General features: G+C 40.4%; 1 protein-coding gene and 2 long non-coding RNA genes across 5 annotated transcripts; all 3 read right to left on the reverse strand.

The window, feature by feature from the left end:
- Positions 1-5,069: 5,069 nt before the first annotated feature.
- LOC119018766 lies at positions 5,070-17,727 on the reverse strand. 2 transcript variants are annotated; one of them, XM_037096721.1, is made up of 9 exons: positions 17,422-17,727; positions 17,185-17,278; positions 16,941-17,008; positions 16,618-16,836; positions 16,447-16,506; positions 16,210-16,350; positions 15,958-16,059; positions 6,253-6,413; positions 5,070-6,169 (listed from the first exon to the last, which is right to left on the reverse strand). In XM_037096721.1, the coding sequence occupies exons 1-8, from the start codon at positions 17,635-17,637 to the stop codon at positions 6,336-6,338; spliced, it is 978 nt and encodes a 325-aa protein (XP_036952616.1). In that variant the 5' UTR covers positions 17,638-17,727; the 3' UTR covers positions 5,070-6,169; positions 6,253-6,335. The 2 variants fall into 2 exon arrangements, with proteins under 2 accessions (XP_036952616.1, XP_036952617.1); XM_037096722.1 differs by lacking the exon at positions 5,070-6,169 and having other exon boundaries at positions 6,278-6,649.
- A 38-nt stretch (positions 17,728-17,765) lies between these two features.
- Positions 17,766-21,014, reverse strand: LOC119018776. Of its 2 annotated transcripts, none has more exons than XR_005074862.1 (3): positions 20,853-21,014; positions 18,050-18,158; positions 17,766-17,903 (listed from the first exon to the last, which is right to left on the reverse strand). It is a non-coding gene; the product is annotated as an uncharacterized LOC119018776 (long non-coding RNA). The 2 variants fall into 2 exon arrangements; XR_005074863.1 differs by lacking the exon at positions 20,853-21,014 and adding an exon at positions 18,498-18,594.
- A 1,993-nt stretch (positions 21,015-23,007) lies between these two features.
- On the reverse strand, positions 23,008-26,563 carry LOC119018775. Its single transcript, XR_005074861.1, has 3 exons — positions 26,499-26,563; positions 26,091-26,183; positions 23,008-25,603 (listed from the first exon to the last, which is right to left on the reverse strand). It is a non-coding gene; the product is annotated as an uncharacterized LOC119018775 (long non-coding RNA).
- Positions 26,564-26,827: the final 264 nt, after the last annotated feature.

Below are 26,827 nucleotides of genomic sequence, written 5' to 3' on the forward strand. Positions count from 1 at the left end.
AGACTGCGACCAGATCGCCATCTATTGGCCGATTTGCACCAAATTTTACACAGAGCCTCGACAGTCCATGTAACACACTTATGAACATTTACGTGATAATCAGACAGTATTTTGTCAAGATGTACACGATTGTCTGCGTTCAACACAATATGCAGGAATTTGTTGTTTTATAGTTCGGCCATTTTATGTACTATAACTTATGAGTTTGAAAAAGTAGGTTTTGCATTTGTCGCAATTTTGCAAATGGAAACTTTGCTCGAAAGTGGGCGTGGCCTACACCAAATAATTCAGCTGAATTGACGGAACATGGAGATATAGGTTTAACAATGTGTGACACAATATGTGTGACTTATGGGCCAAAAACTCTTTCACGTGGAAAATAGCGCCACCTGCTGGTCAGTTTTGGTATGTAAGTTGCAGGGGCTAGTCTATACCACCCCTATGAATTTCATTTCCATAAGTGTCATGGTGTGGGCACAGGGCCAAATATAAAATTAAACTGGCACCACAGCGCCACCTAGTGGCCGATTGATAAGTCCTTTGCCACTGCCCTCTTGAGGATATCAGACAATGATTATACCAAGTTTGGTGTCAATCCGCCCAACCGATGTGGAGATATAAACTATTTGAATTTAAAGAGCGCCACCTTGTGGTCATCGCCTGAAATTTTGGACACATCCTCAGGAACTCGTGTCAAAGTATTATCTTAAGTTTCATGTCATTTGGACACACCATTGTAGAGATACCCAACACTTCCTGTTCGGAAGGAAATCTGCAGGAAGTTGTTATTTAATAACGTGAGTATTGTTTGGCCTATCAAAATTCTTTTAAAAACTTTTTGTCAGGAGGGTCCACAGATGCTGTATGCCAAGTTTCGTGCAAATCGGTTAAATTGCCTGGGACGAGTTCGAAAAAGTAGGTTTTGCATTTGTCGCAATTTTGCGAATGGAAAGTTAACTCGAAAGTGGGCGTGGCCTACAACAAATAATTCAGCTGAATTGAGCAAACATGTTGATATAAGGTTTTACAATGTGTGACACAATATGTGTGACTTATGGGTCAAAAATTCTTTCACGTGGAAAATAGCGCCACCTAGTGGTGAAAATTCAGGACGACAATAGATTATACAATTTTTCAAAAACAATAGGGTCCTTGCAGGTTCCCTGCTCGGGCCCTAATTAAAGCTGCGAGCAGCGTTGGACGGGCCCTCGCAGTCCACGCACCTCGGGGCATGCTGCTGTCAGGGCTTCCGCACGCAACGCCTGGAAGAAGCTGTTTCTGTCAAATTTGGTGGCCTGCTCCCGCTGGTATTAAGTAATGTACATGCATGATTCCCCAGACAAAGACTGAGTTGATGGTCCACTTCTGGAGCTGGCTGACGAAAATGTCCACATGAGGCATAATGCAATGAAATTGTTTCAGGAAGAAGCTGAAAGTATCATTGTCCAGTAAGTGTTAAAGGCCACTTTAATTTTATATTTGGCCCTGTGCCCACACCTTAACACTTATGGAAATGAAATTCATAGGGGTGGTATTGACTAGTCCCTGCAACTTACACACCAAAAATGACCAGCAGGTGGTGCTATTTTCCACATGAAAGCGTTTTTGGCCCATAAGTCACACATAATGTGTCACACATTGTTAAACCCTATATCTACATGTTCCCCCAATTCAGCTGAAGTATTTGGTGTAGGCCACGCCCACTTTTGAGTTAACTTTCCATTCACTAAATCGCGCCAAACGCAAAACCTACTTTTTCGAACTCCTCCTAGGCAATTCGACCAATTTGCACTAAATTTTGCGTGAAGCATCTGTGTACCCCCCTGACAAAAAGTTATCAAAAGAATTTTGACAGTCCATTAAACGCCTGAAATTTAAAAAAACAAATTCCTGTATATTGTGTTGAAAGCAGACAATCTTAACAGAATACTGTCTGATTATCACGTAAATGTTCATCATTGTGTTCCATGGACTGATGAGGCTTTGTGTAAAATTTGGTGCAAATCGGCCAAAAAGTGACGATTTGGTCGCAGTCTGATTGGTTTGAATGGAAAGTAAATGGGAACATCTTAAAATCCTCTTCAAAACTCATCAACTTTCAACCTCTTGTTGTGCTTCATGCTTTGAGCTACAGACACAATTCCACCTTTTAAAGAGTCAGAAGACCTTGAATTGTTGGGCATGTATTCAGTTTCTAAAAATCTTTTACGGTTTCCAAATCATCACCGTTATAGTTTTAAGGATTTTTAGGCCTTCTTCTGATTTTGTAATGGGTGTGTATTGCGTGAGCTAGAAGGCGGGACATTATCGCTAGAGTGTAGAGCAGCTGGAAGAACTGGAGAGAAAATACTCTTCAGCTACTGGACGATGATACTTTCAGCTTCTTCCTGAAACTATTTCATTGCATTATGCCTCATGTGGACATTTTCGTCGGCCAGCTCCAGAAGCGGACCATCAACTCAGTCTTTGTCTGGGGAATCGTGCAGCAGTACACGCACTTTTTTCTGACTTCAGCGTACATTACTTAATTCCAGCGGGAGCAGGCCACCAAATTATTAAGAAACAGCTTCTTCAAGGCGTTGCATGCGGAAGCCCTGACGGCAGCATGCCCCGAGGTGCGTGGACTGCGAGGGCCCGTCCAACGCTACTCGCAGCTTTAATTAGGGCCCGAGCAGGGAACCTGCGAGGACCCTATTGTATTTGAAGTAATTCTTTATTAGGGCCCGAGCAGGGAATCCCTGCGAGGGATTCTTTATTTTTTTTCTTCGGACGAAATGATTGCATTTTTCACTGCCTGGACATATCCCAAAACTCAACCCAAAAGTCACACCTTGCGAAAAATTTTATAATCTATTGTCATCCTGAATTTCCGCCAGTAGGTGGCGGTGTTATTAAGGAAAGCGCGTTTTGGCTAATAACTCCCATATACTTTGTCGCACATTCAAAAACCTTATATCCACACGTTCAGTGAATTGGGCTGAGTCTTGTGATATAGGCCACGCCCATTTCCGCCTACCGCTTTTTTTCGCTACGTCGCAAAATGTTGAAAACATACTTTTTCGAACTCGTCCCAGGCAACTTAACTGATTTGACCGAAACTTGGCACACAGCATCTGTCGACCCTCCTGACAAAAAGTTATTACAAGAATTTTGATAGGCCAAACAATACTCAAGTTATTAAATAACAACTTCCTGCAGATTTCCTTCCAAACAGGAAGTGTTGGATATCTCCACAATGGTGTGTCCAAATGACATGAAACTTCAGACAATACTTTGACATGCGCTCCTGAGGATGTCTCCAAAAATGTAGGCGATCACCACAAGGTGGCGCTATTTAAATTCAAATAGTTCATATCTCCACATCGGTAGGGCGGATTGACACGAAACTTGGTAAAATCATTGCCACTGCCCTCTTGAGGACATCTGACCAAGTACCTATCAATCGGCCACTAGGTGGCGCTCTGGTGCCAGTTTAAAATTATATTTGGCCCTGTGCCGACACCATAACACTTATGGAAATGAAATTCATAGGGGTGGTATAGACTAGCCCCTGCAACTTAGAAACCTAAAATGACCAGCAGGTGGCGCTATTTTCCATGTGAAAGCGTTTTTGGCCCATAAGTCACACATAATGTGTCACACATTGTTAAATCCTATATCTACATGTTCCCTCCATTCAGCTGAATTATTTGGTGTAAGCCACGCCCACTTTCGAGTTAACTTTCTGTTCGCTAAATCGCGCCAAACGCAAAACCTACTTTTTCGAAGTCCTCCTAGGCAATTTGACCGATTTGCATGAAACTTGGCAAACAGCATCTGTGGACCCTCCTGACCAAAAGTTATTAAAAGAATTTTGATAGGCCAAACAATCCTCAAGTTATTACATTACAAATTCCAGAAGATTTCCTTCCAAACAAGAAGTGTTGGATATCTCCACAATGGTGTGTTCAAATGACATGAAACTTAAGATAATACTTTGACATGAGTTCCTGAGCATCTGTCCAAAAGTTTAGGCGATGACCACAAGGTGGCGCTCTTTAAATTCAAATAGTTTATATCTCCACATCGGTTGGGCAGATTGACACGAAACTTGGTATAATCATTGCCACTGCCCTCTTGAGGATATCTGACAAAGGACTTATCAATAGGCCACTAGGTGGCGCTCTGGTGCCAGTTTAATTTTAGATTTGGCCCTGTGCCCACACCATAATACTTATGGAAATGAAAATCATAGGCGTGGTATAGATTAGCCCCTGCAACTTACATACCAAAAATGACCAGCGGGTGGCGCTATTTTCTACTTGAAAGTGTTTTTGGCCCATAACTCACACATATTGTGTCACACATTGGTAAACCTTATATCTACATGTTCCTTGCATTCAGCTGAATTATTTGGTGTAGGCCACGCCCACTTTCGAGCTAGGTTTCCATTCGCAAAATTGCGACAAATGCAAAACCTACTTTTACGAACTCCTCCTAGGCAATTTGACCAATTTGCACTAAATTTTGCGTGAAGCATCTATGGACCCTCCCGACAAAAAGTTATTAAAAGAACTTTGATAGTCCATGAAACTGCCGAAATTTAAAACAACAAATTCCTGCATGTTGTGTTGAAAGCGGACAATCTTGCACATCTAAACAAAATACGGTCTGATTATCACGTAAATGTTCATAATTGTGTTCCATGGACTGTCGAGGCTCTGTATAAAATTTGGTGCAAATCGGCCAATAGGTGGCGATCTGGTCGCAGTCTAATTAGTTTGAACGGAAAGTAAATGGGAAAATCTTAAAATCCTCTTCAAAACTCATCGGCTTTCAACCTCTTCTTGTGCTTCATGCTTTGAGCTACGGATACCATTCCACCTTTTAAAGAGTCAAAAGACCTTGAGCTGTTGGGGTGTGTATTGCATGAGCTAGAGGGTGTGACATCATCGCTTGAGTGTAGAGCAGCTGGACGAATTGGATCTTGATTTGGAAATGTAGGACATTTTGTTGGCTTTCAGCTGATGGTCCTATTTCAGATGTAGGACTTACACTTTTGGCTGTAGAAGAAAAAATGAAAACACCCGAACAATTTCCTTACAGGTTTAATATGTTACTACTAATTGTCAACATTGTTCTGCTCCTAAGGCAGCGGAGCAAAACAGCCCACCTTTTCTCCTACATGTTTGGTGCATTCAACAGTAGCATACACATTTCTCACATCCATATATCACATTCACGACTGATGCAGTTACTTTTCACACCGCATGCTTTTTGTAAATAGTTATTGTTTCAAATTAAACATTCTGGTTACACTTTAACCTGACTTGTCTCATCTTTATGGCATGAATTGAACCAGTTTGTGACTATAACGTTATATAATGTGGGGTGAAAGCTGTCCATAGTGCTGTCTCTATTTTCTTAGTTTATCAGGTGTTGCTGTTCATCAGCTGAACTGACAGTGAGTCAATATGCACCATCATGGCTGATCAAAGGCCCTATATATAAAGATTTACACAGTTCAAACCACTAAATTGTCATTCTTCCTCCAGGACAGAGGAGGCACAGCAAGAGTGGAAAACATTGTAAGGGTGATGCCAGTTCTAACACTACAACCAATATCTTGTGTGGATGACATGAAGTCCAGCTTCCAACTCTTTTTACCAGAGTTTATGGATGTGACAAACCTGGAGGGGAAGCATGTGTTTAGGGAAATACGGTGAGCATTCGACCAGGTCCGTAGCCAAGCTGACATGTGTCTGTTGATTCTGGTTGGAGCTCATCACCCCCTGCTAGTCTGGTTAGGAGTTTGCAAGCCCCAGCTGTTGCCCCAGGCTAAGCCCCCCAATGACGGCAATAACACTGACATGCTACTAATGTGATGCCTTTGTTTGCAAGGCACACTCCAACCTGATTGTGTAATGCCACTCCTGTGTGTCGAAAACACACGCGCGCACACACACATACATAGATGTGTTACACTTGGTAGAATCTGGTTGTTAAAAGTCAAAAGCAGACACAAGGCTGCAGCAGTATCACACAACTGAATTCACAGCTGATGATGGTTTGAGGTTGAGGCTGCTGGAGAGCTATGTGGTGTCTAGATGCTTGGAGCAGCCCATGGCAGGTGGAGTGTTGCAGCCAGGCTGAGGACATGTGTGGTGTTTGGCCACTTGGAGAAACACAGCTGTAGACAAAGCATGTTGAAATTAGTTGTTATACTGTTTCCAGTATAACACACAGGTGAACTAGAGTAAGTCTAGATCATACCATTGACAGAGCCATATATCGCATGTGGTTGGCAAAATCATCTGGCAGCAGGTAGTGTGTTGATCAAGACTTTTAAGCAGGCATTAATTGTCAACCTGCAGCAGGTGCATGAGTGTGATCCCTCCTGAGACAACAAATCCGCCCAGCCTTCCAGCGCAACTCTGCAAGTAAACAGAACACACAAGCACAAAAAACACAACACAGACACCGCAGCCATAGATCATGACAAGAGGACTATTATCATTTTTAGTGTCTATTCTATGTTCATTGCCATTATGCATGTTCACCACTAGTTAGAAACACTTACTACAATGTATTAAAAGTGTTCAATAAAATGTCCTTTTCATTATGTTTGAATGATGTTTTTTGTGGTAATGTAAGAGCACTTAAACCAGACCTGTCAAATTTGACGAGGAACATGAAAGTAGAAAACAAACATAATACAAGTGTTAATTTGATTTGGATTTTCTTTTATGGAGTTTAGTCACACTTGTTACACATATAATTGAGTAAAATATGGCCTTTCATGTAAATGCAAAAGAATCAGCAGGACACCACAGGGAATCGAACCCCATCCCGGTAAACCAGGAGTACCATTACCAGTGCCTTTTGCTTTTTGAGGCAACACGAAAGGTAAAGCAAAACCTGCATTAGCAACAGCATATGACTGGCAGCAATTCATATTGTGCAATTACTGCAGTATAGTAAGTGCGATATATCAGCCAAATCTTTTCAAGAAAATGTTTTACATATAAAATTACAAATATGTATCAATGAAATTTCTGATAAGAATTGTTAGTACTGTTTATCATACTGTTTGTTTCACTTTAGAATGCTGCTGTAATGCAGGAAACGAAACCCATAAATAAAACACATTTTTTGGGTGGTATTTTTTTTGTTTTTATATATTGAACACACAATATAGAAGTACACCAAACTCCTGAAAAGTAAACATGCATATATAAATGTATCAAATACCTCTACTGTCAGGGAAGGGTTAAAAAGGGAAAACTATGGAAGGGGAGGTGGACCCAAATGCAGTTACCGGAGGCCAGATCAAGAAAACAAATGGCGAGCTTTATTGAAAAGCTGATTGCAAAAACATGAGAAGGCAAAACAGGGCAAAGTAGCAACACAAAATCAACAAGGCAAAGTAACAACAAAACATCCAAACAAAGTAGCAAAATAAAGCAGTTCGACAAAGTGTAAAAGAAAAAGGCAAAGTATAAATCAAACATGAAAATCTTGAAACCAAAAAAATACCAAACGGGACAGGAGCCTGGACAGGAGCACGAACAAGAACATGAACAAGAACATGGACAAGAGACAGAAAACAGCAAACAATGACCAGACAAAGAGTGAGGGGAAACACAGAGACTAAATACACAGACACTAATGACATGACGAGGAACAGGTGAGGAGAGAGGAGGAAGGAAGCCAGGTGTGATAATGAGGGGAGGAGCGCAGAGGAACAGACCAGGAGGGAACAAGACAACAGACAGAGGGAGCCAGAGGGGAGAACACAGGAGAACTTGAAGGACACATGAGGGCATGGAAAAATCTGAACATGAGACACAAGACAAGGAAAAAACAAAACACATAATACAACAAGACATAGAAAAAAAAGACATGAAATCAAAACCCAAAACCAAAAACCAGATACAAGAACAAACAGAAACAAGAGTCATGACATCTACTAAAAATTACTACTACTATCCTCTTCTCCCTAACTACTCTGTGCTGGATGTAAAAGAACACATGATCCCCTCATGGTCACTGAAATAAGTTGGCAACACTAACGATTCAGCAATATAATGTGTTGTTTTCACATATACATGATCAAATCAGTGTGCCGTTTATTGTTGTGGGTTGTTTCACAAATTGAATAAACCCTTTGTTTCTCATAAATTTGGCCATTGACGATGATTTCAAAATATCGTCATTGAAATCTCCTATGACAGCAATTGTGTTACTTAGTGGATTCAGCCAATTGAGTAATTTGCCTAAATGTCCTTTAAACAACGGCATGGGATAAGATGGTGGTCTATAAATTACTGCTATCAAAATGCTGTATGTAGTGCAGTGGTAAACCAAACATTCTAAATTGACATTTGGTACCTGGAGAACATTACATGCCAAATTGTCTGCACCATACTGGCCAACTCCACCATGCTGCTGGCCTTGAATTTATGTCAATATTGGGTCACTGCTATTGTAGGATAAAGTCCTTGGCTGATTATGATAAGCATAACCATCCATCTTTACAGTTTCAAATGAGGTAACTGCAGGCAGCCATGTTTCTGTAACAGCAATGCAGTTGGGCTGCAAATGCTGTATGCAAAGTGCCAAATCAAATACATGTGAGGTCAAATTCTGCACATTCATCAAAAACACAGTAAAGGTCTGTGTATTGAATTTGTGCTTTGAAATATTCTCGACCATGAAGGGAGGCATGTTTTCAACTGCATCTTTGATTGAGTCCTTACAATAGATGGCTTACTCCTTAAAGTCCCTGACCACCAACCCTGACAAATTTCCAACCCGACTTTAAGCTACATACGCCTGTCCAGCTGCAAAAATCCTTTCAAGCGACACGACCGCTTTATCAACTGTAATGCCTTGTACTTTATGTACTGTACAGGCCCAGGCGAGCTTCAGTGGAAATTGCCGACGCATTCCACCCTTTTTAGTCACCCTCTCCTCTTCAGGTTCAATGCCCGTGGAACCCATTTCTACTGCAGAGGCAAATGCACAGCGTTTCCTCTTCTGTATGCCAACCCTATCGTCATCAAATTTAACATACACCGTCTGAGGAAACCGTGTTCCATCATTCTCCGGATAAACTATGTGTGTCACAGTGCCACACGCCCCATTAACTAGACCATCTCCTACATCTAAGTTTTTAAACAGCATTACATGGGCATCTTTCCCCAAAAGCAGTGTCTCATCCAGACATGTGTCAAATGTTCTGGAATGATGTCCGCTTATCAACTCGAGCTTGCCTGTTTTTTTACTATTGACATCATCCTGTGCCTCTATCTCCACATGATCCGGACAACTCGTAAACAACTGCTTTACATTATGCTCATTTACTTGTCGATTTGTCGGAAATATGTGCAAAGCTGAGCTGACTTCGCCGGTTTCACAATGTTTCAATATTTCAATGTCGCCATCCAACATCGGGGTACCTTTTGAACGAGTTCGAACTCTGTTCAACAACTCTGCAAATACAGGATCTTTCTGACGAACAACGGTTTTCAATTCTGCAACCTTAAACAACCGAGACCACAAATCACCACCTTCCAGGTCATCTATATACAGAGGTCTCCCTTTCACTGGAGGCAGTTGATAAAAATCTCCAACTGCAATTACACTAACGTTTCCAAACGGGGAATAGTCAGATTGCTTAATTTGTCTTAATCTTCCATGGATATAAGCCAATACTTTGTGATCAACCATGGAGATTTCATCTATGATCAAAAGTTGCAAGCTACTATATTTAGCACGTAAAGAATTCAGCTTCTCCTCACCCAATGGAGTGTAAGGTAAACGTACATCTTTACCTATGCTAAAAGCATTATGAATGGTAGCTGCATTTAAATTGTGTGCAGCTATCCCCGTGGGAGCTGTTAGTACAACGCAAATGTCGTCCGGATCACGACACCCTCTCGACAACAACCTCATTGCCTCGTACTGTATAGCCCTGATCAAATGGCTCTTACCTGTCCCTGCCCCACCTGTAATAAATACATGTATCGGATCTGGCTTTGCTCCATTTACCCTACCTAAGCACCACTGCCTAATCTGATAAAAAAAAAATACACATCTGTGTCTCATTCAGAGACCTAATTAAAGCCAAACCGTCCTCTCTGTCGAGGACATTCTTCCTCTTTTCCAATTGTGCGATATCTTTACTGTTCACAGCCAAATCTGGAATGCTATCTACATGTTCATCCACTATCTGCTCCATCTCTCTACGTTCCTCTATACTCTCTAAATGCTCCAACTCCTGCTCTGGGCACAGCTTGCACCAGGCATCTTCTACAACACCCTCACTATCAATTGAATTTTGGATATCATCCAACTCGTCTGCATCTCTTTCAAATTTGCATCTATTCAGATCAACAACTTCTTTAATGTAGCAATTTATCATCTAATCTCACATGACCGTGTCTATAAAACTGCTCAAACATCTCAAACCCTGCCGGTTTGAGCTGCCCATCTTTGCGATACGGCAGGAACAACTGCAAAATGCTCTGATAGAACAACTCCGGATTCTTAGTCTCCGAAAAGCGCACATAACGAACAACGGCAGGTTGCGTACATGTTCTTTTCACAACAAAACCACAATCATTATCTAATTTAACCCTATGGCCAGCTGTTTCGTTTTTACTCAAAACACAATACTCTGACGCAAATGTTGCCAAACACGTCATTAAATGTACTATCTTTCGGCCTATTCTTGTACCTGTCCACAGAACTCCTCATCCACATATCTTCATCTGTAAGATCATGTGATGATGCTTTTTGTTTCAACACACTTAAAGGCAAACTCATTCTAACTGTATTCTCCCCTACTGGCACAAACACAACTTTCCTAGAGCACTCCTTAAGATGCATGTTTGTCAATCTATACACCGCCTCTTGAGCACATACATCCCTATTGTGTAAATACACACTTCCTAAATTTTTCAATGCATCTTTAGCACAACTATTACCCTCTTTAGCCGCTTCCCTCTGAGCATTTCTTAACAACAAGCCCATCTCCTTTTCTGCCTTGGAGATGTAAGAAATAATGTAAACTACACAAGCATAGGCATCAACAACATATTGGATGTCAATATTAGCATTCCAGCATTTCAAAAGCGGTTTGCTATATTGATTTATCCAAACTTCGTTTGCCTGTCTCTTAAAAACAACATGCGTCTTCTTAGCTACTCGATTGTAAGCAGCCTCAAAACGACTTTGGTTTAATCCTAAATGTCTAAATAACTCTTCCACACCATCAAAACTGGCATTCTCATCTGAAAGAGCCTCCTTAATTTTAGTCATGATGGCGACTGCAATCTCTTTTCTCATCATCTCATCTTTTTTCTGCCCCTCATTTTTGCACGCACAATGGTCCAATTTATGTGCTTCATCTACTTTACATTTACAAGATTTTTTGTCATCCTCTTCACTGACTTGACGTGAAATAAAAGTTTTTGCGGATGGTGGTTTAGGAAAATTGAAACGACAAATAGTTTTATTCTTTTTGCAAGATTTTGAATGTCGTTTTGAATGTTGTTGCACAGATGTAACAATCTCCAATAATGTTTCATCCTGTGCTGGTAATTCACATGTCACATAGTGATCAATAAACTCAACTACCTCTTCATCTGTGTTCTTATCAATTATTGGGGCATTCTCTATCCAAAAGAGGCAGTGAACATGTGGTGATCCACGCTGCTGGAATTCCACCCTATAAAAATAATCCTTTATTTTGCCAATAGGATTAGATGGAGACATAAGCACCTCTCTCAAGAAACAATGCCAGCGAAAATCAAACATTCTGGCCGCACTGACCGGACTGCCACGCAAAAGTTGACACCTCTCTGCATAATCTAACTGTTCAGCTGTCTCTGTTCTACCTGCCTGCTTCAAAATACTATTGAGGAGACTTTTCCACCGCATATCAGCTGAAGAAAATGAACAAAACCATGTTGGGACACCCAGCTGACGAACACAAGCCAACAAATCACGCTGGGCTCCCTGCCAAAAATATGGGGTACCTCTAATAGGTTTTAGAAAACGAAACCCATCATCAAACTGCAACAATTTTTTCAAAGATTCTTCATCATTCAATACATTTCTTCTAACCTTTTGAGATATAGCACCCCCTTTACCCTTTCGCAATGCTATTGATACATTTGACACAACCTGCTCTACCTCAGATAAGTACTGAGCAAAAAAGATGTATTCAACATTTTGTGCGAATCTACCATCAGCATGTAGAATCCTGTTATTAAAATAACGCGACAAAGTCAAACGATGCGGTCTACTATCATGGTATGTACCATGTCCAGTAGGAAACAACACTGGGAAGCATTTAGCTTCATTTGTATGATCAGACAACAACCTCACAGGAGAGTTCCCTTCTGCTGGAGCCAAATTCAATATATCATCGAAATATTGATCCAGTGTTTCCTGACCAATATCTACAGGCATAAGACAAGTGTCCTGAAACATGCAATGGTTTTGTCTGTCATGCAGAAGCTCATCTTCCCCAACATCTGCACATACTTCACCACCCTCATCACAATCACTATCCGATTTGCTACAAAATGTATTTATCCAAGCTTCATTAAACTCGACATCTTTATAATGGACATTTGTCTGTTTTAAATACTGCAAAGCCTGCCTTACGCGCATACTGTCAAACTCATAGTCGTAATGTCCTTTATAAGTAAGCTTCCGCTTCAACTTTACTGGCAACAAAGATCCTTCCATGCCTGTATGTGGCAGCAAATTGCTCGTCTGCACAATATTTGCAGGAACACGTTACAGGTCCATGCACTCTATTTTGCCCACCTTTAGGCAATGCCAACATCTTCATAAACGGAATATGCAATGCTATCAAATGTTCCTCTAATCTTTTCAAACACGCCAATTCTGGTGGAATGGGACAAAGCGCCAAATTGTTCAATGCACATTCAGGTGGCATTACACCATTACTAATGTGAGAATGACATTTGTTACAAATCCACAGCTGACCTCTAGCTGTATCCAACCATTTACACGGCAATATGCAGTCTTCATTACAATTATGTAAATATGTTTCACTAATACATTTATCAGCAATTACCATTGTTTCTTTGGTTTTAGTATAATTTCTCTTTTACATTTCAAAACCTGATTTTTAAACAACCCTCTGTAGCATATGCAGCACACAAAATCTGGCTCATCTTTAACTTTGTCCCAAAACTGCTCTCTAACATAATCAAACTCCTCTGTCTTTTCTTTATGTTTTTCCCTCTTCAGTTTGTTCCTTGCTATAACACGCTTCTTATGTTCAATACTTCCATGATACTCTCTTCTACTCCTGGATTTTACATGCTGCCTGTGCACTTCACTGTCCCTATATTGCCTTTGACTAAACTTTTTGACTTTAAGCTTATAGCCTACATTTTCCCTATACTTTTTTTTCCCAGTGTTTCAATAAGTTTATGCTCATATCCTACATTTTCCCTATACTTCAGTTTATTCTTTTCAATAAGTATATGCTTATATTCTACATTTTCCATATATTTCTGTTTATTCTTTTCAATAAGTATATGCTTATATTCTAAATTTTCCATATATTTCTGTTCATTCTTTTCAATAAGTTTATGCTTATATTCTACATTTTCCTTATATTTCTGTTTATTCTTTTCAATAAGTTTATGCTTATATTCTACATTTTCCTTATATTTCTGTTTATTCTTTTCAATAAGTTTATGCTTATATCCTACATTTTCCTTATATTTCTGTTTATTCTTTTCAGTGACTTTCTTCCTAAGCAATACATTTGTCTTATATTTCACTTTACCAATGTCCTTGACTTCCTACTTATACAAATCATTTTCCTGGTATTTTCTTTTGCTTTTTAAGTTCTTTTTACTTTTCAAATAAATAGTTAGAAGAATTAACATTACTTGACTTAAATGTAAATGAAGTGTGCTCATGCGTAGACACAGTACTATGCTTCTGTTCTACGACATTATCTTCAATATCGATAACCCCTTCAGCTACATAATCTGAAGCAACAACTGGACTTGAACTCTCAGTACAAACACTATGCTCTCTACTTTGCCATCTAAAATTGTAACCTCCGGAACAAGACGCACTCACTTTGCAGTACCGATAACAAATCTGCATCTGAGGCTGCATAACACAAACAATGTTCTCATAATGGTTACCGTTACAATTCTGTAAATACACTGCCTGATTGGACAACTGCCTATTCTTGCAACTGTATTCAAGCCAGCGATTACCACAATACGTAAAAATATTCACTCCTAAACAATCTGCTGCTGCTTGAATCTCTACCTCAGTGGCCCAAGTACCAATGTATTGCATTCGCGATCTACTCAGATAATCTGCCATTGACAAATACTCACAACACAAAGTATATGCAAGAGGATTGGCCCGTAACTGCTTAAACACAGCTAATCTAATTCTTCTATGATTCTTCGGTGTGCCACACACAGCTTGACTAACCGCTCTAAAGAAACAATTACCATCGCCAACTATTTGCTCGTTCCTACAAGGAGCCCCTAACGCACCAACCTCTGTCGAGACCAGATCAGCTTTCTCCGACTCTACATTCAACTGTTTGCACAAAGCTTGTGCAACATTACTACGCAGCGGATTAAACTCAAGTTTTTTTACTTGTCACATCACTGACAAATAAAACATCTGAATTAACTGCATTAACATCCCTGTTTTTCAACTTTTTGGATGTACGATCACCCACTGAAATCTTGCATTTCACACCTGTCTGACTGTTGCTGCTGTAAAGTGTTACCTGTTCAGCCAACACTTTAAGTGCTGGCTGAAAAGGTAAGCTAGAACCAAACTCAACCTCTCTACTTTCCTCATTTGCACTTTGATGTTTGTGAGTGACACAAACACCAGCAATCTCGAACAGCTTTGGAATGTTCATTGCAGTGGCAAATTTGCAAATGTGATCAAACACACCATACTCAAACTCAAATTCCTGTTCATCAATGATGAACCTTTTGGGCAAATCTGGAACACACAGCGGTTCAGACCTCCCACTGATAGACTTACTTTCCCGCAATGATGTGTAGAGCTTGTCCCCCAACTCTACAACCTTATCCAGATTGCCGGACTGCCACGAAAACACACTATCAATTCTGTGTTTGGCTAAAGCAACCAAACTTACAGCCATAAACTGAAGCTCTCTGTATATGAACCGAGCATCCCCTTGGTGAAAAGTTCCCCGGATGGAACTGACATCGGTCTCTGGCCTGACTGAAATGCTTTCCCCAAACTTTGCTGCAGCACCAACGTCAACAGTCTCACCTGTAGCAGCCTCCCTGTCATAATCTTCTGGATATGCCATGACAGAAACGCCATGGACGGCATACCACTTCGCACCTACAGACTCCCACAACTGACTGATGTGAAGCATCAAGTCAGCAAGGCATGTGGTGAACACAACCACAGATGAACCAATACCAGTTGCCATCCCAGATGCATCACGCATGCCACAATCCACAAGATAGTCACCATGATGAATAATGGTACTAACTGCACCGCCGAGGTCCAACACATGCTCTTGCAGCTTCTCATGCATCACGGTGTCCCCCTCCAGCAACTTAAAGTCACTAGGTGCTGGAGGAGGAATAGCCACCTGCCACTGTCTGCCAAACACAGCCTGCTCTTCACTGGACTCGCACAACCGTTTAGTGTCACCGTTCTGCCTAGCTTCAACTATGTCCCTGGCCAGTTTGCCACCTTCTATGCCTATGCTGTCAATATCTGTCCCTTTCCACGTGCACACTGGAGAAATGACATGTCTCATAACTGCTGCAACACCACATGCTATGGATGTAAGTGTGTCAGAAATGCCCGGTGCAGTTCTGACACACTTACCAGTAACACACCCCTTCGGCAGGGACTCTGCACACCTGCAAGGAATGGGGTTAGCGTCACACTTACCAATGTTGGATCTTGGTGTCGGCCGGACACCAAAATCGACGACAGGCTGAAGCCCCCCCCCGGCGGGGTGGTGGCGGCAGCAGCGATGGCGGTGGTGGCAACCTAGATGAAAAAAAAAAAAATGGGGCAAAAGTGTGGACAATATTGTGCAGTTTTGCATGTTGTTGTGAGTGTATCAGGAAAAAGACTGACGATTTAGAGATACTAAAAACTCTTCAACCAATCAACACATACAACTTGCATGCAGTTTACCTTTGAGCTTCTTGGAACAGCAGTAGAATCAGGGCTAGGAAGATGGGACGGAACAGCAGCATCCATCGCAGCCAACACTGAACTGCTGAACCAAACAGGGTTGGGCTGGATGGAACACTCCAGGAGTGGAGTTGCGTCAACCTGTCAAACACATATACACAACAGCTATTGTGTCAAAATGCCATCATCAAAACAGTCATATCCAAATCAGTCTATGTTTAATCAATCATAACATACCTGCTGCTGAACCACCATCTCTGCACCAGAAGACTGCTCAGGTTCCTCAGGTGCTGTCCTCTATAATGACAAAATAAGATACTTGGTATTAAACAACCCATCAAGCATTACAGATGTCAGCTACTCAAAAAAAAATCATCAACCACACAGTGACAGTATGTGAACAATTACCTTCCTGCCCTTGCCAACGACGGTCCACTCAAAGGGGTTGGATGGACGAGGTACACTGACCTGTCCCCTGACAACCACCTTTGGAATAACCTGCCTACGAGGCGGCAACATTCTGGGAGCAGGTTGTGGCTTTGGCGTTGGAGGATGCAGGTATTGGTATGCAGCACTCCACAGCTGCCCGGCGAAAATGGGCATGCCGTCACTATCGCTGAGGTGAACCTGCAAAAATAATAAAAATAAAACAGATTAAACAATATGTATCTGATATAAACTTGTCATTCAACTACAGACAAAGTGTGGATCAAATTATATACTCTGCTTACACCATCTCTGCTCCAGAGCTCACGACGGTTCATGGGGAAATGATCAGCAAAGGGGAAGAACCTGACACCTAAAAAAAAGACAAATATCACCAATTATAGTAACATCTGTATGCATTAAATTAAAGTTTTAGATAACAACCATGAAGATTATGGAAATTATAACTTTTATTCAAACAGTCTGCCTAATAACACATCATCCATTATACTGTAACTGCAGTTAAACTCTACTCTTTTTAAAACTTACCCATACGTGCTGCCACACGGCGGAACTCTTCACGCAACAATTGTTGCTGATCGACGTCTACAGTCAAACGGGGTGCAAAGTCTGTGACACACACCTGTAGAGTAAATATTGTTACTAACAAAATAAAAATGTTCTGATAATGCCATAGCTAATAAATATACGTTATTCTGCAAACACTTGATACAAATTAATTAACTATGATAATATATCAATAAATACAATGGAAAATAAACCTACGTTAGCCCATCTCGAGCAGGCACTGAGTAGGAGCTTAGCAAAGTCTGCCCCTGCCTCGTCGATGGTCCTGCTGGATGTCAGGTTGTTGCTTGGTGCAATGACCAGGACTGCGTGAGGAGTCCGAGAAACAGCAGCATGTAGCAACTCCGTCCTCAGCTCCATCGCACAGGCCCCGGGCGTACACATGAGGCCAAAGGAGAGTGAGCCCTTTGGCATCGGAACAAAGCCATCTACGATAGCACGTAGATGGGAATCACCAATAACAAGAACAAACTGGAAAAGAAGATTGGATTATTATAAAATGAAAATCACTAATAATAGCTATTATTATTATTATTATTATCATTATTATCATTATTATCATTATCATTATCATCCCTTCTTGCCAGGGGATTCACACAGCAAAACCAGCTTGTGCTGACGGCCTGTCAGCAAAGATTTTGGCCATTGTCTCACAGCATGGCGCTGACCAGTGCCGGACTCTATTGATAAACAGAAAAAAAAACAACAACAAGATACACATACTTAATGAGGACTTTCAAATCATCATCACAAATCATGTTAACAACACACCTTGCCACTAGGAATATATGTATAGTATACACAGTTAATGAACAGATTTACATACGCGAGACAGAGGCATTAGCAGGCTGCTGTGGTTCCACGTCAACCGTTCGCCGTCCTGCCATACGCCGTTTGGCTGCCTCCGAACGGCGAAAAGACTTGCCTCGTGGCATCTAATAACATGTAGGCAATTGATTAATATTGACATTACAACTCATTTTTAGCCTACAATAATTAGACAAATACATCTTATGTCAGGTTGGGATAAAAGGGAAAACTATGGAAGGGAAAAGGTGGACCCAAACGCAGTAAACTCGGGAGGCAAAAATAGGGAGAACAAAAGGCGAGCTTTAATAAGGCCGTTACAAAAAAAACCAATTGCAGACAAGATCAGGGCAAAAAGGCAAAGTAACAACTTAAAGGGCAAGACAAAGTAGCAACAGAAAACAGCCAGACAAAGTACAAACCAAAAATTCAAAGTTCAACTTAAACATGGGAAAATCAAAACATACCAAAACGGGACAGAAGCATGAACAGGATCAGGAGCAAGGATCAGGAGCATGGAACAAGGGTAATCCGAAGACAAGATAAAGCAGACAGAAACATAAGACAGAATACAATGACCAGACAAAGAGTGAGGGGAAACACAGAGACTAAATACACAGACACTAATGACATGACGAGGCACAGGTGAGGAGAGAGGAGGAAGGAAACCAGGTGAGATAACGAGGGGGAGGAGCACAGAGGAACAGACCAGGAGGGAACAAGACAACAGACAGAGGGAGCCAGAGGGGAGAACACAGGAGAACTTAAAGGACACATGAGGGCATGAAAAAATCAGAACATGAGACACGAGACAAGGAAAAACCAAAACACAGAACACAACAAGACATAGAAAAAAGGACATGAATCAAAACCAAAAACCAGATACAAGAACAAACAGAAACAAGAGTCATGACATCTTAAACCCACGTTTAACAAGCAACCAGTGATGGAAGAAGAAGAATTACAATTGTCACTTAAGTCAAAGTATTCATACAACACTGAAAAATACTACACTAAAATGGTGACAATTTACTTTAAAAACACAACTTATTTCCATGTAGCCATGTTACAATAACAGTCTCCCCAATACATAGCCATATTAATGAACACAAATATTACTGAGGAAAGCTTTACAGCTGCTGAATTGTGGTTCTACAGTTTCATTATATTGCTAAATTAAGACCCTAGTACAGGGTGAACTCAACAACTTGTTTTTTTTTTCCTTTATAGCAGTGGTTGTCAACTGGTGTGGCTTCAAGACACGCCATCACCCATTAATGACAAGGCGTGACCCAAATTAAGGAAAATGTTCAACTTCTCAAGCACTTCAATAACTGTAATATTAAAACTATTCAGTCACTTATTCAAGCAATAAAAAATGATAAAAAAAAATACATAAAGAAGTGCAACCATGACAACAAACAATGCACTATGGAAACAATTCAGTTTCCTCAGTAGTAGTTTTTCTCCACAAACTCAACATCAATTAAACAAAAACAAAATTTCAAAAAGATTCAAGCATACAAAATGAATTGTCCTGATTACCTGATAACAGCAATTCAGCTAAATTTACCACTGAGCAGACAGGAAGTCAGCTGAAACAACAACAATAGGTTTTCCGCATACTTTTCAAAATAAAACACTCCATGTTGACACCAGCATGCCCATCTAAAAAAAGAGACTAACACGGGATCAGGAACACCTACCACAGTTGTTGTAGTTTTTTTTTTTTTAATGACACAACCATAACTGTGGTTGTGGGTGATCATGTGATTATTGCGGGAACTCCTCGGCCTCGCAACACCAGCTGTCTACCATACTGCCTTTGGCGGACTCAAAACGTAACGGTGAGGGTTGCTGATGGCGAGGAATAAACCGGATTGGAGCCATGCCTCCATAAATTTCATTTTCAGCGTGCAGTCACATGCCAGCTACACCAGCTGATTGGGTTTGTTGCTCAAAAACTTGATGATTTCCATGACTTTTGGCACATATCCATATTTAATATATTTAGTGTCATATTTACCTTTTGCCATGCTCAATTAGCACTTAAAAACAAACTTTGCACGTCTTTTATGTTGTGAAATGGTGGGTGCCAATTGCCATTACAGGGCATTAAGGTAACCTACTGTTATGGAGTGTGGATAGATGGCATTCCTCTACATGAATATCCTCTTAAAAAAAAAAAAGCACCTATTTTTTTCTTAACTTTTTTTTTGTTGTTGTTTCCCGGGCAAAGGCAGGCCAGTCACTGAAAACAGGTCAGCAACCCACCTTTGGGTAGCGACACACCAGTTGAGAACCACTGCTATACACATTCCTCTTTTTCTGCCCGTCTGCAGTACAGTGCAACACCACCCGCGAAGTTCAAACATTTACTCTAACCAATCACAGCGTAAAACGACATGAAGTTGAAAGAAACCACAGCGCAACCACGAAATTCAAATTATGCTTGCGCCAATCACAGCGCAGTGACGAAGTTAAAATGAAAATTTATATTAACTTAAAACAGTGTCTAAAGACTGGCGTTGCTAGTAGCTTATAGCTGCTTTAGCTAGCAAACCAAAGTAATGTCCTACAAAATGTGCACTTGCAACAATCACAGCAGGAGAAGTCTCAGAAACTTAAGCTTCCTTAGAAAAAAAAACTTTAAGGTTTCTGCTGACAAGCACTGCTTATAATGTTTGCTAACTAGCTCTCTCCTGACACAGTAACCTTGACCAACAGTGTTAAAAAAAACAGCACATGCACACATAACTTACCTTACTGAAGTAAGCAGTTAGGTCTTATGCTAACGCTTTATAAATTCAAAATTAACTCACTGTGTTGAGCAAGTCCGAACTCCGTATGATGAAAAGAATGCTGCTGTTTTAGTCTGAAATGTGTGCAAATGTCAGTATGTGTTTGTATGTGTGCGTCTATGTATATGTATTCTCTGTCTCTTAGTCTGTCTCAGTGAGAACCCTAGCAAACTCCAGATTGGACTTTCGTCTCCAAAGGTTTTTGCTAAAGGGACCCTTAACGGGGCGTAAAGGTATTTTATAGACTAGTAGGTCAAATCCAACCAACCAATCACAGCGCAGCAAGGTCAGCAGACCAGCTAAGTTGTACGTTATCGGTTGACACTGTGATAAAAAGAAACATTGGTCATTAATTATTAACTAGTAATTATTTATATTTCTATAAATGTGTAAAATAAACACATGCTGTGTGCATGTTTAGTGGATGCTGAAATGCTCCTTGTAGCCTATCCCCACTACATTAAATTAATTGTAGAGTCTGACACTACCAAAAGACAACACGCACACACTCAAAATACAGAAATAATATATTTGCAAGTAAATTATTTGCTTGCTTTTATCTCTTACATAAAGAGTATTCATGCCGGCAATAATGTGGATTTACGCTACTTTAAAAATAACTATTAAATCAACACCACTTACTACAGACAGGGACCGAGACTGGAGTAACTCCAGCTAATACAGCGATAAGGTGTCATTGACAGGCAGCCGATGTTATAATACGTGCAAACACCAGTACTTCCCACACGTATATCAGCCGGCACAGGGAGACATCTAGGTTATTTACACTGTCCCTTTGGTCAGGTTGTTTTTTGTTATGTTTGGGTCGTCGGTCAAGTTAAACGCGATGAATACGGATAGGTTTGACAGTGGACTTGTGACGTCACGCCTTTTTTGACAAAGTCACTTAGTGATGCACTCACATCGGATTAGAAAGCTGGGAAAATCACACTCCATTGCTTTTGCCCAGCGTTTTGTGCGAACGTAGTTGCCATAATGAAGAGGTATGACATATCGTTAGGAGAGTGTGGCTACCAAGTGGTCACATAAGCGTGAGAAAGTCACAGATTACCACAAATAACACCTAATTATTCAGCCTGAAATGTATGTTTAACGTGGAGAAATCTGTGTGTGGGGATATTTTCTATGTAATGAATGAACGTAATCTAGTATTACCCATTAATTTCTTATGCCATTCAATTTTCATCAGGAATACCACAGCTGTTACAAAGATCATTAGCCAATTAAAAATTCAGTGACAGTGGTAATCAGCTATTTCATATGTTAAGATGGCTAGTGTGGAGGATATCATAAGGTCTTGACAAAATCAGAGGAAAAATTACAGCTGCAAGCAGGGATGAATAGGCTTTGGCACCATTAGAGAGCAAACACTTAGATGTCTCCTGTCACTCTTGGCTGAATCATTGACACCTACGAATCCTGCAAATGTCATGAAAATGGAATAAAAGTTTTGGGACTGACTAACTCTGCCTGTGTCCACTATGTATTGCTATAAATCACCCTTCGATTATATGTGATGTTGTAGTGTATGATGTGAAAAAAAACAACCTCCAAATGTCATGTACTGACATTATGTAAAGCAGTCGTCACCAATCGCCATGCCGCCAAACAGTATTGGTGAGGGGATGCACTGCACAGGTGAGTAGCACTACCTGACATACACTGCACAAAGGAGGGGGCTACCAACAGTGTACACACAGCCATGATTGACACTTCTCAGACACTCACCTTATGACTGGTTCTGTTGATTCAAGTGTCAAATTCTTGCAAACCAAGACACGCTGGCTGCACTCACAGACAGTGGAATTCTTTCACAATTGATGTGTATCTTACTCTACTCTCAAATCATGATGACTATTTTAACAAATATAACAAAATAGTTGTACATACTACTAATTTAACTTTGTCATTATAAAACAAACCACCTCTCACATGCAACATTACACTATCAGAAAAATTAAGTTCCTTCTTTCCGAAACACACAAATAACTAATGGCTAACACTAACACATCTGGAATACTAATGGTAATATGACCACTGTTTTGTGTGTGAACACTTATGACAATTCCTAACACCCTAATCACCATAGATGTTGTATACAAAAGAAAACAAACAACAACAACATTTAAAAAAAACATTTATTAAATGAACAAAGATTGAAACACAAACAGAAACTCCTTAGACTCCTCCCACCACATATTCTCCTACAGCAAATGACATAAACAATACAGGCAAATAAATTATTACTTCAGTGACACTGACATATAAAGGCACAACTTTAATGTAACAGAAAGTCTCATCAGAGTCTTTTGACTCTCTTCCTGTCCCTCTCTGAGCAATGGAAGCTCAAATATAGACAGGATGAGACTCAATAAGCTGGTGAAAAGGCCTGGCTCAGTCTTTGATTGTCCTCTGGACTCGATTTAGGAGGTGGGTGAGAGGAGGATGTTAGCCAAGCTAACATCAATTATGGACAACCCCTCTCACCCCTAAATGTAACTGTAAGGGCCTTAAGCACCTCCTTCAGCAACAGACTGCTAAAGCCACGGTGTAAGAAGGAACACTACCGCAGGTAATGAATTCCAACAACTATCAGACTGTTCAACACATATAACCCTAAACATAACACCACAAGCATCTACTCATCTGCACTACTTAAACTTCTACCTCCGCTATCTTGTGCAATTATTCTGTGCAATAATACTATTCTCTTTTTTGTACATCTTCATATTCATACACTGAGTCTGTTTATTTTAAAATACTGTATTTAAACACTATTATGCATCTAATCTCAACAAAACAATACTCCGACACTTTACTTAAATGTATATATCTGTATATGTATCTACCTGCTACTGTGACAAGTGAATTTGCCTGATGTGAGATAAATAAAAGTCTCAAGTCTAAACTACCATATTTAGAATTTACCCTCCTCCAACACCTCTGCCACTCCTACAACAAATGACATAAACATCACAGGCAAATACATTATTACAATTCAATTACACTCACACATAAAGGCACAGCTTAAATGTCTCTTCCTGTGACTCTCTGAGCATCCACAGTTCAGAAAGGGAAAGCAAAAGACTCAATAAGCTGGTCAAAAGGCCTGGCTGATTCTGGGAATGTCCTCTGGATTCCATTGAGGAGGTGGATGACAGGAGGATGATAGCCAAGCTGCCATCAATTCTGGACAACCCCTCTCACCTCTAAATGCAACTGTGGAGGCCTTAAGCAACTCCTTCAGCAACTGACTGCTAAACCCACGGTGTAAGAAGGAACACTACAGCAGGTCATTCATTCCAACCACTATCAGACTGTTCAACACATATAACCCTTAAAGTAACACCATGAGCACCTACTTATCTGCACTACTTAAACTTCTATCTCCGCTATCTTGTGCAATTATTCTGTGCAATAATACTATTCTCTTTTTTGTACATCTTCATATTCATACAGAGTCTGTTTATTTTAAAATACTGTATTTAAACACTATTATGCATCTAATCTCAACAAAACAATACTCTGACACGTTACTTAAATGTATAAATCTGTATGTGTATCTACCTGCTACTGTGACAAGTGAATTTGCCTGATGTGAGATAAATAAAAGTCTCAAGTCACTCAACTCAAGAAATGTTTGAGTTTTCCCCACACTTTGCATATACTGCTGACTCAAACAGTGGCCTCATTCACACTGTTGTTTGCATGCCGAGATCCTGCACCAATTCTTCGCACCGTCCTTCGTGTGAAAGTGTCAGATGCGACGGGGGTGAAATTTCGCTCCGGCTCTGATCCGCCTCTGCAGGTAGTATCAGGGCCGCATTATTAGTGAACCGAACCACTATGAATGGATAAGTCAGAAGCGCAGAGCAGGGGCATGTCGGTCTGACTAGTCTGATAACTGCACTCAACTAAATAAAGAGAGATGTCCCACAAAGCAATGTTAGAAGACCAAACAAAAGTAACACAGTAACTGTAACTGTCTTTGGCAACTTATATGAGGAAAAAAATACCACAGCTGTACATGGGGAAGCGTCCATCCTCATGCCTGTCCTCCAAACACTTCATCACATTTCTGTCTGTCATCGGCACAAAACTTTAAGTCCCCGAGTGTTTATGATGAAAATAAATCAACACAACTGTCAGCCATCCCGACAGAGACTTCAGGGAAGTTTCACCCAGAAAACAGCCTCTATCCCCACAAATGAGGGAATCCGACAATGTCCACTTTACTAATGGTGATTATGTATTATGTAATTTAGCTTGAAAAAAGTAACTTCATCACTTTCCACAATGTTTGGTCAATCAGGATCTCAATCACAACACATTATAACAGCATCCATATGACTGCAAACTGTCCTCAGGTTTAGAATGACAGGGGGACACCTGCGAAACACCAACATCAACAAGATGTGTACCATCACGTCTCTTTAGGAGCTGAAGCACCGGCTTTCTGTGTGAATTGGCAAACCACCACTCCAGAGATAATGAATTGTGTAAAAGAGCTACTAACTGAACTTATCAGATGCAGGAGGCTTCAAACTCTGTTGGAGTTGAGCCAACTGTCTTTGTAGCTTCTCAATTGTTGCCTTGTCAGAGAGGTGTTGCTTCCTCTGCCACTCCACCTTTGCTGAAGAAGCCTTCAACTTACGGGCAAAGCTGCCAGTAACTCTGAGGAATTTCTCCCCTATTTTAAGGGAACTTTTGTAGAGATGCTGTCGTGGCACTGCCTCATCCAAGCAAGAGTACTGCAACATACACAACATACAAACATTTCCCAAACATAAATAAATGTTATAGATTTATTTATATATTTATAATAGTAGCCTACTATAACTTTTAACATAAAGTGTTACTGAAAACAATATCATATCACATTTAGATATCAGAATATGGTTGTTGTAAACACAGCTTCAATATTTAAGTCCTTTATCATCACAGCAAGAGCACTACATTCACTGATAGCTAAGTTACAATATTTTGCATAAGTCTACTTTATAAAGTTCACTGCACTGAGTTGTGTTACCTCACGGGGCTCATCTGTCACATCCAGAATTGTGGACATGCAGAGGTATAGCAGCAACGGGAGAACCAGCTATATGAGGCATCAGGTCTACATCTATACAGACACTGCGTACGCGCTTGCCACAAAGCTTCACAGTTCATGGTTGGAGCGGTAAATGTTGGTAATAACATCGTTGGCTATTGATATAAATCGCAGGGTTAAATACTTACAGACATGACCTGCCACTCCTGGCGGAGTGCCATCACCTCAGGGTCATTGACGATGGTGAACTTCACCGGAGAGTCCGGGTAAGACATATTTATCTTTACAATAAAGAAATACACAACCCATTCAGATTTCAGTCAGTCACAACATTAACAACACACATTTTGACATGGCTTGTAACATGCATCCATCCAACGCTAGCATTAGCACGTTATAGCTAACGCTAGCTAACCAGCAATACCTTGCGACATCCGTACAATTTCAAAACAATGTCTGATTACTTAATCAACTACCATGACATGTATCGGTGCTACCAATGGCATTTCTTGTTTACTACGTTTAATATGATTATATTAGGTGTTTTATTACAGGTGAATGACACATAACCAACGTACCACTCCTGAAGAACTTACAATAATGAACGTTATCGGTGGTGTCCGATGACAGAGAAGGAATCAAGCTAACAAGGTGACGTCACCGCTACAGGCGCTGTTCAGTCTCTACGTGAAGCGTACGGAGCTAACACACGCCATATCCGATTTGTCTCATTTCAAAACAAAAGCACGTATTTCTTAATTAATTAATTTTTTAAACGATGCAATTACACAACTTTATAAAGGCGAGTTCTATAAAGTGCTTTAAATTAGCTACTAATAATGTAACGCTGTTGCTGTGATGATAAATGACAGTTAGATATTAAAGCTGTGTTAACAACATCCACATTCTGACATGTTAATGTGAC

Source organism: Acanthopagrus latus, chromosome 4 (genome assembly GCF_904848185.1).
Source record: "Acanthopagrus latus isolate v.2019 chromosome 4, fAcaLat1.1, whole genome shotgun sequence".
Classification (NCBI taxonomy): Eukaryota; Metazoa; Chordata; class Actinopteri; order Spariformes; family Sparidae; genus Acanthopagrus; species Acanthopagrus latus.